The 13,951-nt window shown below is 43.7% G+C and overlaps 1 protein-coding gene across 4 annotated transcripts in view; it reads right to left on the bottom strand.

Annotated features, from left to right (window-relative positions):
• Nucleotides 1-13,951, bottom strand: part of LOC147438542 (protein PHR1-LIKE 2-like) — a 52,875-nt gene that overhangs the window by 38,508 nt on the left and 416 nt on the right. The window contains exons 2-3 of one of the 4 annotated variants that reach the window (XM_086484636.1): nucleotides 12,838-12,912; nucleotides 12,555-12,773 (exon numbers count right to left, since the gene is read on the bottom strand). In XM_086484636.1, coding sequence (XP_086340762.1) covers nucleotides 12,555-12,762 — 208 coding nt within the window. In that variant the 5' untranslated portion in view covers nucleotides 12,763-12,773; nucleotides 12,838-12,912. Of the gene's footprint in view, nucleotides 1-12,554; nucleotides 12,913-13,951 lie in introns of all 4 variants that reach the window. The other 3 variants (XM_086484637.1, XM_086484635.1, XM_086484639.1) reach the window with 3 other exon arrangements.

Below are 13,951 nucleotides of genomic sequence, written 5' to 3'. Positions count from 1 at the left end.
GAAAAGAAGGTCCTAATGGCTGAAAACAAATGCTTTATATGCGAGCAGACTGGTCACTTTGGTACCAATTGTCCACAAAGGAAAAGACAAGCTAACTCAGATGATAAAGAGGACCAGAGAGGCAAGAAGCCTAAACCCACGACAGGTTTGGTGTCAGATATGGTGGGTGATAGGCCCAGTACAGATGCCAGTGAGTTATGCAGGGCATAAGGTAAAGCTAGAGATCAGACGGGACTCATCTTCTTTGATCCAGGTGCCAAAGCAAACTTTATCTCACCAAAGTTGCTATGAAGCTGGGCATCAGAGCTGAAGAGATGGGGTACACAGCAGCGGCAGGGTTGGCATGTCCTGGCCACTCAGAGTGTTACTCCCATTATTGGAAAGCTCATCTGCATATTCAGTCATATGTAGACACAGAAGAGTTCTATATCATGCCATTGGAAGGTGGGTGAGATGCGTTACTTAGAATTCCGTGGATGTTCAGAGTACATGGCGTGCTGGATGCCTTCGGCAAGACGATCACCTTCAACATAGGGGCAAAACTCATGTTTTGGATGTAAAGCTCAAAGGGGACTCTGTCCCTATTGTATCTGCTTCCGCTATCACTTCTGTAGTAAAGAATCATGTTTCTGTGTACTTGATTTTTGCAAGTGATGTCTCAGATAATTGTCAGTCAAATTTATCTGTGTTAGATAAAGAAAGGTCAGCAGTTTTGCAAGAGTTTAGTGACTGTTTTTCTAATTCATTACCGTCGCAATTGCCGCCAGAGAGACCTGAGGACCATCAGATAGATTTGGTGCCAGGGTGTAGCCCACCATATAGACCTCCCTACAGGGTTAGTGCGGCGCAGCAGAAAGAGATTATGGGCCAGGTTGAGGAGTTATTAGAGAAGGGGTTGATTCAGCCTAGTTCTTCACTCTTTTGCTCCCCAATGCTCCTAGTGCAGAAAAAGGATGGCTCATGGCGCATGTGTATTGATTACCGTGTGTTGAATAAGAATACCATCAAGAATAGGTTTCCTATTCCTAGAATTGATGATATTCTCGATCATTTAGAGGCTGCTGCAATTTTCAGCAGGATAGACCTTAAGAGTGGGTACCATCAGATTCGTATGAGGCCAGAGGATGTGCACAAGATTGCGTTTAGAACGACATTTGGTCTTTATCAATTTCTAGTGATGCCGTTTAAGCTAACAAATGCTCCTACCACGTTCAACAGAATGATGGACTGGATTTTTCACTCGCATCAACAGTTTCTTGGGACGTTCTTCAATGACATGATAGTCTATTTGAAGAATGAAGAGAAACATAGGCGTCACTTTACCATTGTGTTCGAAGAGCTGCGCAGTCACAAGCTACTTGTCAATCCTAAGAAAAGTGAATTCTTCCTGGAAGAGATCCACTTTCTTGGCCACATAGTCTCAAAGGATGGTGTTAGAATGGGTACCGCAAAGGTGGAAGCTATTAAGACATGGCCAAACTTGAAGATTATGCACAACGTCAGAAGCTTCTTGGGATTGTGTTCCTACTATAGAAGGTTTATCAGGAATTTTGAAGAGATAGCATCGCCTCTTTACGCTTTGCAAAAGAAAGAGGTCACTTTCAGATGGACCCAAAAAGAGATTTCAGCTTTTAGTCTCTTAAAGGAAAAGTTGACTTCAGATCCGATAATTGTTTTGCCAGATCTCAGGAAGTCATTTGTGGTCCAGTGTGACGCGTGTGGCAGTAGCATTGGAGCAGTGCTAAGGCAAGATGAACGGGTAGTAGCTTATGAAAGCCGAATTTTGCAAGGGCAAGAAAAGACTATGCAAGTCTATGAGAAAGAGCTCTTGGCCATGATTCATCCGCTTTCTAGCTAGGTGTTGATTTTGTTGTACAAACACACCATCAGACCTTGCGATACTTCTTGAAACAATCAAAGCTATCCGAAAAGCATATGCAATGGGCAAACATTCTTTCTATGTTCCACTTCCAGATTATGCATGTGGAAGGCAATAACAATGTTGTGGCTAATGCGTTATCAAGGAAGCCACAAATTTCAACTGTGTCAATTCCTTATCATCATGAGTTGGATGACATGAAGGGACAGTATGCTACTGATGAAGATTTTGCAAGGATCTTTGAACCATTGCAAGACGGGCAGCATCATGAGCACTACCTCCTCAAAGATGGTTTTATGATGATGCATGGCAGACTTTGTGTCGCAAGGCCATTGCGACATAAGGTCATGGAAGAGAGTCGTGTCACACCGTATGCAGGGCATCGTTGTATTGTTGCGACAGTTAAAGCGGTAGAGACATTCTTCTATTGGCTTACCTTGAGGAGAGATGTGGATGCCTTTGTGCAAGCATGGGTGATTTGCCAAAGGTCAAGTTTGACAAGCAAAAGGCACCACGGCTGTTACAACCACTGCCGATTCCGGATAAGCCATGGGAAAGCATTGCTATGGACTTTATATTTGATCTTCCAAGAACGCCAATAAGGAATGATGGTATATAGACCATTATCTGCATGTTCAGCAAGCAAGCCCAATTTATCCCTGTCAGGAAGAAGATAAATCTGATCAGATGGCACGCTTGTTCATGTACAATGTGTTGAAGTACCATGGTATGCCACAATCAATTATCAGTGATCGTGATCCTCGCATGAACAGTTTGTTCTGGAGAGGATTATTTGAGAACATGGGCACTACGCGGCACTACGCTCAAGTTCTCGTCTTCATTTCATCCACAAACTGATGGACAGTCAGAACAAGCTAATTCTACTATCTTAGATCTGCTGAAATGTTATGTGTCAGATAATAAGGACAAGTGGGAATAGTATTTGCCTATGCTTGAGTATGCATACAAAAATACAGTGCATTCGTCGACTGGCAAGGCACCTTTTGAGATTGTTGAAGGCGGCAAAAAAGTTCCTCCCATTTTGCATACAAAGTACAAGATCTTTGAGGCAAATCGAAATGTTGAAAACATGGATGAAATGTATAAGAAAATTAAAGTTGCCTTGGAGTAGACCCAAGGAAAGCAAAAAAAGGTTGTTGATCATCACCGTCGTGAATTGTTGTTATTACCTGGTCATTGGGTTCTGTTAAGGTTCGAAAAGGCAAAAATTAAGGAAGATGAAGTGCAAGGAACGGTTGTTTCCTAAGCTCACCATGCGTTACTATGGGTCTTTTCAAGTGCTTGACAAGATTAGCGATGTGGCCTATAGGCTGAAATTGCCTGATGTGTGGAAGATTCATAATGCGTTTCATGTGAGTCTTCTAAGGTGCAGCGGAAGTAAATGTTGAACTTTGCTCAAGATGAGTGCTCCGAACTGTGCTCAAGGGTTCCTTTTTACTTACGGAAGGGAGAGCCTTTCGTTCCTTAATGAGAGAGTGCAATGGACACAAACAAAGTGAATGGACACTGTGCGTGAAGGTGCATGAGATTGAGAGAAAGAGAGAAGAGAATACGACACCGAGAAGTTGTAAAACCCTCCTCCAAGGGCCCCACTCTCGATGGCGAGAGTGGTCTACTATTGATTGCACAATCTAGTACAAGATGTTGATACAAATCTAATGGGCTATGTCAAGGTCGACGGTGTGGACGACGATGACGAATCTAATGCTGGAACCGGTTCTTGTCGTACTGTTCTTTCTTGCTTGGAGTCACTGGATCTACTACCCTTCTATCTGTTGAATTGGTTGTCCATAAACGCTGGCTTGCTCGCATGAAAAAGCTGATCCTGATGTCATGAAAAACGCTACTGAGTGGCTGCCAGAAATGCTGCTGTACTGCTGTCCTAAAACGCTAAGTGTGGCTGAATTCTGCTGCTTCAAAACGCTGAATAAGCTGCTGTAAAAACGCTGGCTGAGGTTGTATTTGCTGATGCAAACAATGCAGCGGGAATCACCCATGTGCAGGGCTGAATACTCTCGTGGAAAACGCTGCTGGAATCGCCCAAGGCAGGGCTGAAAACACGAGTGATGCCTGGTGGAAAAACGCTGGCCTTGTTCATGAAGAATATGCCAAGCTGAGGGGTGGTTCTTGTCTTGCTTGAGAATCGGCCTGTTGAGCAATGCTCCTGTTGCCTCCTCTGCCAGAAAGTGCTAACTCTGGTTTGCTTTTACATTATCTTAGCAAAATTGCCCTACCTAGTTCCCAACAAAAGTCACTTAATAAATAAGTGAAAAATGTCAAAAATAGGGAAAATAGGTTTAATGCATTGGAAAATTCCCCTGATGGATTCTGATGGGAATGCTGATGATCATGATGTGTACAACCAAAGGATATGCATCCAATCTAAGTGTCTGGACATGCACGGTCTGCGAACAGACTCACAAAAGTGCCAGATCACTTCCTATTCTAGACTGACTTGACTGATTGAACCCTGGTCATGTTGTAGCTTGTCCACGGACACATAGGGTTGGATGCGTCACGTGACATCCCCTCCTTTTCAAAGTGAGGTACTGGTACCAAATTGTATGGCGTCGAGGGAGATCGCCAACAAGGTCTGGAATCCTAGAAAGGACTCTTCGCCGGCCCACTCTGATATGTGGATCATGCGATACTTGAACTTCATAAAGGTTTGCAACGCTTGCTTCTTTGGGCCGCGCAGAAAGCGACACAAAGTCTTCTGCAGCTCCTTCAATGCTTCAACTTTGCCTATGGACGTAGGTCCATCTTCTTCAAGAATCTCCAAGGCTGAAAATTCTTGAAACCACTTCCAACACAAAAACATGAACATACCTACTTCATGTAAAGTGACTGGAAAAAATCTCGTCTTCCTAAAAGACTGTGCATGCAATGTAGATTAACAAACAGACGGAGTGCCAAACCGTTCATCACACACACGCAAACAATGAGAGCGAATCATGTCTTTCTAATCTAAATCAATCAACTGTGGCAATTGGCAACGGAAATGCCCATGCTTGGTGGTCATACTTTCTGGTGCTCTTTCTACAACTGTGTCATGCCAAGGAAGAGACATGAAATGTGACTTCCTTGAATGCTTACTTTTCAGCTTTTCATGAACAATCCGCATACATCCGTGCTCATTCATGAGTGAAACATGCTCAATGTACAATATGTCATGCCAAGGAAAAGGGATCACATAGAGACGCTGACTAAAATACAAGAAACGATCACGAATGAAACACTCATACAATGCGTGCTGACTAATCATGCGAACACATAATACTTCCTGTGAGGGTTCTTTGAACCTAGGCTCGAGAGCCAAGATCGGTTCTTCGTTTTTGATCGAATCTTCATGTGGGGGTACTGTGGACCTCGACTCGAGAGCCAAGATAAGTTCTTCGTGATTGATCGAATCTGCAATGAGGTTAGCTTCACTAAAGAAAGGTTCAACTAACACATCATCCTTGTGAACAATCACGTCTCGATCGTACAAAGCATCATGCTTGTGAGAAAACACATCTTGATCATCATACAAATCATCATGCTTGTCCTTAGCATCCAAACCATCAGGCTCATCGTTATCATGCAATTCATCATGCTTATCATAATCATGCAATTCCTGTGTATCATGCTTTGGAGAAGACGAGACCGAGAGAGTCTCCTTCTCCCGAATCCGTTCAATCTTCGCCTGCACATTAGAAATGAGAGATGGAGAATGAACAACTTGCTCTCCACGAATGACAATAGGAGAGTCACTTTTGGTATTGAAAGTGAACGTATTTTCCGCCCAATCAATGAGAGGGTTATGCTCACGAAACCATCGAAAACCCAAAACCATATCACATCCTGAGAGAGGAGAGACTAAAAATTTTCTACGGAAAGCAGCTTGTTGAACTGTAAACAACACATCAAAGCACTCCTTCGTGATGAGAGAGTCCATACCAGGAGCGAAGCCAGAGATCTCGAGAGGGGATTTCTGACTAACCTCTAGGCGGGCTCTCTCAACAAGAGAGGGACTAATGCATACTGCCTGGCTCAAACAATATGACAAAACACTGCCCCGTCATATGACCATAACATTTAATGAGAGACTCATCAATGGGAGGGTCATGAGAAACTTGGGGCACACTCGTGTTGTCATTTATTGCATTGACAAAGAAAGTGGGGTCTGTGGATTCTTTAGATTCATTCGATTCAAGCTTAGGACATGTTCTTTTTATGTGACCCTTAATGTGACAATGAAAACAACGACCTTCCTTAGAATAAGTGCTTTGCTCTTCCGACATGATGTATCCTCCTAAAATTCCCTGTGCTACCTTTTCATCTGGAGTGAACTTTGGTTTGACAATTGTGTTAGCTTTACCCTTAAGTTCATTTTGAGAGTTCTTTCCTGAGAGACTATTGGCAGATTGGTTAGCAGAGTTACCGTTCTTACCATTCTTACCATTCTAATTATTCTGAGGGTTCTGAGAAGTCTGAGAGGTACTTGTGGAAGTCTTGTTTTCCTTGGGCTTTCCCTTGTTGTGCTTCATCTCCTATGCGATAGCAATCGCTACCGCCTTGTTGAGATCAATTGGATCGAGCACCTCGACATCGTACTTGATATACTCGTCCAAACCATAAAGGAATGCCTCTTTGCGCTCCGCATCCGATTTGCGGAACACGATTAGAGAAAGGCATAACTAGCATACCATTTTGCTTTAGACCGTGCCAATCGTCCTTCAATCGTGCGAGATATTGAGGTGGCATAAACCGCGCCTTGAACTTGTCTTGGAAATCAACCCAATTGAAAGAAAGGGGCGTGAATTCGTCGGCTTTCTTTAAGTGCACGGCTAACTGATGTCAACCTTATGAAGCTTACCAACACCATCACATATTTGAAAGAAACACCCCTTGATGCAAGGGAACAATATACTTCTTACTTTTTGTTGTGTTCTTATTTTCATAGACTATGAAGTCTAAGGTCTTGCCTCTACTTGTTTTGTAGTGCTTGGCACAAAGGTTGCTTTTGTGTTAAAACTTGATGAGTATTAAATAGTGAAAGGTTGAAGGTTAGAGAGGTTAAATTCACCACTTTTCCTCTAAAACAACCTTCTTTGTTACATCTTGCAGGTAGGTACTTCCAATCCATGATTATTAGAGGTGTGTAATCTCATCATAATTTATATTTTTAAATTGTTTATTCTTAGTTGGATAGAAATATTTGCAAATTTGTACAACATACTTAACAAGTATCGTTACTATATATCTTGCAAATGTTTAATTCATACATGTTTTTGTTTAAAGAACAGGTCTCTAACGCGTCATGGTACAAGGTGACCTCTTACTATGCTAGTTGAGTGGTGGTGTTTGCAACAATGGCTCAAGAAAGGATTTGGTACAATCCGTGGCGTAGATAGGGAAGGAGGGTCGGGAAAACCTCCTGGTGGGAAAAACTCTTCTTCGCCACTCCCATGCTCACCCCACCTCCATGCAAAGTATCCATTCCGCTTCGGGTGATGACCATACACTATGATCTTGGTTCTTAAGTTCTCGAGGAACTTGGCTTCTTGTGGGTCTTGGGTTCTTGGGTTCTTGGAATCTTGGGGCTCTTGAGTTCTTGAGGTTCTTGAGGATCTTCTTTCGCTTGCAATCTGTGTTAGAGAAGGATCTTCTCTTTACCCGAGTTCTGCTCTTTTCCGCGGGCACACCCCTTGGTAGCCTTGCGCTCACACCAAGGTTGCTTTTTTCCACCTCACGTCGATTGGCCAGCCGCTAAGTGCACGGTCCGCTCTCAAGGCACATGGGGAGGCTGGACAAGCCCTTCTTTCTTTGGTTTCCTGTCACTCTTCAAAAACACGATTAGGAATCGGCACGCCCAAGAGAACTTGGGTTACATGCGACCGCAACAAGCAAAAAAAATTCTTGTGATTCTTGTGGTTCTTTCCTTAAGTGATATAGAACACTGTCAAAGCTCTGATACCAATGTAAGGTTCAGCGGAAGTGAATGTTGAACTTTGCTCAAGATGAGTGCTCCGAATTGTGCTCAAGGGTTCCTTTTTACTTACGGAAGGGAGAGCCTTCCGTTCCTTAATGAGAGAGTGCAATGGACACAAACAAAGTGAATGGACACTGTGCGTGAAGGTGCATGAGACTGAGAGATAGAGAGAAGAAAATACGACACCGAGAAGTTCTAAAACCCTCCTCCAAGGGCCCCACTTTTGATGGCAAGAGTTGTCTACTATTGATTGCACAATCTAGTACAAGATGCTGATGCAAATCTAATGGGCTATGTCGAGGTCAACGGTGTGGACGACGATGACGAATCTAATGCTGGAACTGGTTCTTGTCGTACTATTCTTTCTTGCTTTCAGTCACTGGATCTGCTACCCTTCTATCTGTTGAATTGGTTGTCCACAAACGCTGGCTTGCTGGCATGAAAACGCTGGTCCTGATGTCATGAAAAACGCTACTGAGTGGCTCCCAGAAACGCTGTTGTACTGCTGTCCAAAAACGCTAAGTGTGGCTGAATTCTGCTGCTTCAAAACGCTGAATAAGCTGTTGTAAAAACGCTGGCTGAGGTTGTATTTGCTAATGCAAACAATGCTGCGGGAATCACCAAGTGCACGGCTGAATAATCCTGTGGAAAACGCTGCTGGAATCGCCCAAGGCAGGGCTGAAGATGCCAGTGATGCCTGGTGGAAAAACGCTAGCCTTGTTCATGAAGAAAACGCCAGGCTGAGGGGTGGTTCTTGTCTTGCTTGAGAATCGGTCTGGTTTGCTTTTATATTATCTTAGCAAAATTGCTCTACCTAGTTGCCAACAAAAGTCACTTAATAAATAAGTCAAAAGTGTCAAAAATAGGGAAAATAGGTTTAATGCATTGGAAAACTCCCCTGATGGATTCTGATGGGAATGTTGATGATCATGTTGTGTGCAACCGAAGGATATGCATCTAATCTAAGTGTCTGGACATGCACGGTCTGCGAACAGACTCACAAAAGTTCCAGATCACTTCCTATTCTAGACTGACTTGACTGACTGAACCTTGGTCATGTTGTAGCTTGTCCACGGACAGATAGGGTTGGATGTGTCACGTGACAAAGACCCTTCGTGGGTGATGTGCCAAATGAGGATCAGCCAAAAGTTCAAGAACTTGATGAGATCCTGGTACCTGAGCAAGTTTTGGCAAATAAGGACAGAAAAGTTGCAAGACACTATTTGGTGTGAAGTTCAAGAACTTTCCACCTATGGATGCAAAGTGGATGGAAGAGCATGAACTGTCAGAGTCACCAAATGTATTGCAGCTTTACCTTGAAGCCTTTGGGTTACAACCTACTTATGCCCCAACCCAATGTGTGCAAAGGAGGGGTAATGATAGGTCTAGCACATCAAATGTACATATGAATTCCGTGTAATAGATGGAAATGACAAAACTATGAAGGTCTCATTAAGTCATTTGTTTCTATGTGTTACGACCTTTCTTGCGGATACATGCGATGATCATTGATAAAAGAGTGCTAACACAAGATTATCAGTGACGTGTATTTATGGTATGCAATCGAGGACGTTTGAGATTTCAAGAGGCGTGTATGTCACGAGGACGTGGCAACTGTTAACTATGTCACGAGGACGTGGCAACCGCTAACCTTAGTTGTTGGTTTCTTTCCAATGATTTTTGTTTTATTTTTGAGATCCTCTTTTTGAAGTTGCAAATGGTCGAACATTGTATGGCCAATGTGAACAGTAGTTTCACCTACAGACGGGAAGTTGGTCGGCACTGGAATTCGTATAGTAAGAGCATGTCTAGGCTCAAGTCAAGATCATTTAGGTCCCCCCGTCGCACTTGACAAGTTGGTGGATACTAAGAAGTGAACTCAATAAAGGCATAAAGTCAAGGTGGGACCACGAAAGGAAAATACCCGACGGTTGGGCCACATTGCATTTTTGAATGCGGTCCCAATGGGGATAGATGGTCAGAAGAACAGTGGAAGCCCAACGGAGGCATCTCCTAAAAATTAGGAAACTGCTATTTTGGGTCATGAAATGTGTTCGCGTCATTACCTTCGAAATGACAACGGGAACATTTTAGAACCCTGCCGCGAAGTCAATTAGGCAACCAGTCGGGAGATTTTTAGGCGAAAACCCCGAAACACGAAAATGCTTGTAATCGCGCCAAGTGGCATATTTTTGTGCACTTTCCTCTTACAGAAAAATGGGCGCTGAATTTTGTAGTTGGGAGGGCTCATTTGTGAAACCTGTCAACAGGTTAAGAGCCATGGAGTGCATGCTTTCCTCTCTATGTGCAGCATGGTGCTAGGAGTGATGACCTGCACACTACACATTGCTCTCTCTCCCCTAAGTGCAGTTATGTGATGCCCCACAAGAGGGCTCTTCATTTGACTGATGTACAACTGTGTGGTTTCATGCTTTTGTGCCGAGGCAAGAGCCTCCTTGAGCAAGAACAGAAGTAGCTAATTGCTACTCCAAAGCAGGCACCGATGAGGGTCATAACCTCACCAAACAGGTGTGTTTTCAACACTGTGTAAACGTTGTTTTTGGACTATTTTGCAGCCGCAATGACGCTAGAAGCATTGGGAACCGTGCCCCACTATTAGACGACAGTTCGGGGGCTGTTTAGGGCTGAAAACAGATGAAAAAGCAATAAATACATCGTGCTGAATTTACTGTTTTTGGGCAGGAATCAGAGGGTTTATGCCAGTAGAAGCGAGTACCAGCAGGGAAATTGGTTTTAGGCAAGTTTTGAGGTTGTTATGCTGCCGAAATTTTGCCAAAATAGGTGGTATCTAGCAAGATATAGTTGTAGGATTCCCAGGACTCTTCTTTGTAATTTACCCTCCTAAAGAATAAAGAAATACCGAAAGGGGCGCCAATTTTGGGGCCTACAGGTTGTCGGTGTGCGCTCGAAGCATTCTAGCTTCCGAGCCATGTATGTGCTTAAGTGTTAATTCCCGTCGCAGGTTACCCTGCTAAAGTGCTCTCTGTGTGTGTCTAAAGTAAAGAATTTCGGGTGAAAGCCAAAGGCTACCGCCTTACAGGCCGGTTTCAGGAGGGGAGCAAAGCTTATAAAATGCACCCCCCTCACCCCTTTCTTTCACTCAAGCTTTCAACCTCTCCATTGCTCTACAGTCTACCCTCAAGCTCTCAAGCTCTCTCTCCCTTACTCTCAAGCTCTCTCTCCATTGCCCTCAAGCTCTCTCTCCCTTGCTCTCAAGGAGTGAAGCCTCTCTCTCAAGCTCTCAACCAATCAAGCTCTCTCTCTTTCTCGGATAATCCATGGCCTCTTCTTCTTGTACAACCCCCTCCGTTCATGCAAGCAACACTAAAAAGCGGAAGGAATGGTCATGATCGGATGAAGTGACTTTAGAGGGCACCTTGTAGGCGGCAGGAGGTGCTTGTGCATGGGCATGCAAGCTATGCTCTTACACGCAAAAAGGGGGGCATGACAAAGTGAGGGCACACTTTAATCGGGCGCCGGGACATGAGGTGAGATTTTGCACCTACGTAAGCATCGAGAAGAGGAAGGAGCTTGAGGAAAAGGATCGGCAATTCAAACATAAATCCGAGCCCGCACGCAAAGCTATCGACCCAAAGACCCTCATTTTCCTACCCGATGCCGATGGCAGTGGATCTTCATCCGGTCCAATTCATCGCCAAAGGACCCTTGCCACCTCTTGGGACCCAAAGAAGAAGGAAGAGGTGGATGCCGTCGTTGCCTGATACTTTTATCACGACCATATTTCATTTGCCACACATCACAATCAAGTCATAATATGGTTGAATGGTCTTCAAATCATGTTCTTTGTGGGTATTAGAGTCAAAGGACTCTAGTACTACTTGTATTCAAACACATAACACTAAAATTACATTATTCGGGTGCTTTTTCTGCCGTTCCCGTTCCGGACCCCTTGCCGTTCCCCCGTTTCGTAGGGAGGCCCGTCCCCGTTCTCGTTACGCATAACTCTGGCGCAGGTTTAGGGTTAGGGTTCGGCAGGGTTAGGGTTAGGGCTAGGGTTTGGTAGGGATTCGACAGTTTGCAGCTCTCTCTCTCTCTCTCTCTCTCTCTCTCTCTCTCTCTCTCTCTCTCAGCATGGCACCCTTCATATTTCTTTCAAAAGAAATGCCCAAAAGCAATATAAACACACGAAGTACATCTACATCAGTGACAATAGATAGAAACTTTGTCTGTGAGATGCCTATACGGGTTCCTTTGGCACCAAGGGATGTGTCCACCATCCTAGCTACGTCCAAACTGATATACACCTGCTCAAGAAAACCATGAAAATTTGTACCTGAACTCACATTCTCCTAGGAACACATGAACCCGACGCCTCTGTTGTAATCATATGTTACATCCATTCTGTAAGCTATATCAAAGAAAGATGTCTCTCCTCTGCCTCCACAACTCAGCTGTGGGGAGAAAGGAAATCAGTCATCCTCGAAAATAAAAATGAAGGGAATGTGCCAAAAATGTTAAGCCTCTGAGCATACCAACCTCCCCATCGCATCATCAAACTGCTTTGTGATATGCATGAAATACTCATATCTAATGAGCCTCATAAAGAAAGTCCACAAATATATGAATACACACACTTATGCAACCAGCCTTGCACAACACGAAACAGTTGCAGATGAAATTTCACAACCGAAATCTTACTCTCTGCTCCTCCCAACTGTGTAACTGCATCAACAAAACGATCGTGTAAATCAGGTGTCCAGCGAAGGCGCGGCTTTGGGTCAGCTGAAGTACCCATGGTTGCATCACCAGGTAAATTTGTTCCAGAAAGTAATAATTGCTTGTGATGGCTTGGAAGCAACTCATCATGCATCGCTACATTGGCAACTGGAAAAGATGGCGGGTACATCTACTCACCCACTGACATACACAGAAATAGCTTCAATGAATGTTATTTCAGCTTCTCCTCTTCATTGATGCTCACCATTTGATGCAGCTCACAGAAAGTGAAACGTTTTCTAGTTGATAGCTTAGAGCCAGTCCTTGTGCAAAATTACATCTGTACAAAAATCATTGCAAGACCACAGATTGATATCATCCGCATAAAAATCATCTATTATTTTCTGGGAAAAGAGAACCATTGAAACTAAGCAGGAGCACAATCTTGAAGAGCGATGAGAAAATAGTACAAACCTTTGACATAACAAAGCCACATAATTAACAAGAGTTATCTTTGTCCTTTGAAACGATCAAGGCATTCAGTAATGCCAAAAAAAAAAAATCACAAAAATACCATCAAACAAGGTGTTGTAGAAGGAGAGACTCCCCCTACCCATAGCAAAATGCTGCAAGCTATCCCTAAAAATTCAAAAGCCCAATAAAATACTGCCCTTCTGCTTCATGTTTCTACGAAGTATCACCAAGAACGGCCGATTATATAACCAGGCCCTTCTCCTCTAGCAAAAGACTGTGACTACCAAGCCAAGTCTAAAATCAAGGGCAGTAGCCACATTGTAAACTATCCAGTATGCCGGTTGAACTTGTTATTGTCAGGACATGTCGTTTAATTTAAAGAAGAGTCAAGTGTGGGCAATGAAAATAATTCTTGTTGGGCAGATTGTTTGCACTACATTATACAGAGAAATTTAAGCCCTAAAGCAACAAGAGGCCACGGGCAATGAGCTGATCATCTGTAGACAACGAACAGACTTACAAAGGATGATGCACCCTCAAACTCATGCAGTTCAGTATAGCAGAAGCGGGAGTTCTTAAGCGCTGTCCAAAGAGGAAAATGAGGCGACTAGTACAAATCTCACATCCCAGTTCAAGCCTTTCAATCTGTACCACTCAATGCCCATATATGAGCTGCACCACTCTTCTTTTTCCAGTCACACTTCTGAGGGAATTGACACATTTTAGAGAGAATTAAATGTGCCCTCACTGCTCTATTTGTTGACCTCTGAGAGAAGCTTGTACCTCTAAGAAACAATCAAATGTTTTGCGTAGTACCAGGCACTCTTCCAGGTGCGAAAATCCTACACATGATAACGCCCCGGGAAAGGGGGAAGGGGGGGGCGGGTTCAATCACCCTCGCTTTC

This window comes from Adiantum capillus-veneris, chromosome 16 (genome assembly GCF_014529385.1).
Source record: "Adiantum capillus-veneris isolate H3 chromosome 16, ASM1452938v2, whole genome shotgun sequence".
In the NCBI taxonomy this organism is placed as follows: domain Eukaryota; kingdom Viridiplantae; phylum Streptophyta; class Polypodiopsida; order Polypodiales; family Pteridaceae; genus Adiantum; species Adiantum capillus-veneris.
This window is presented reverse-complemented; position numbering and strand designations above follow the sequence as displayed.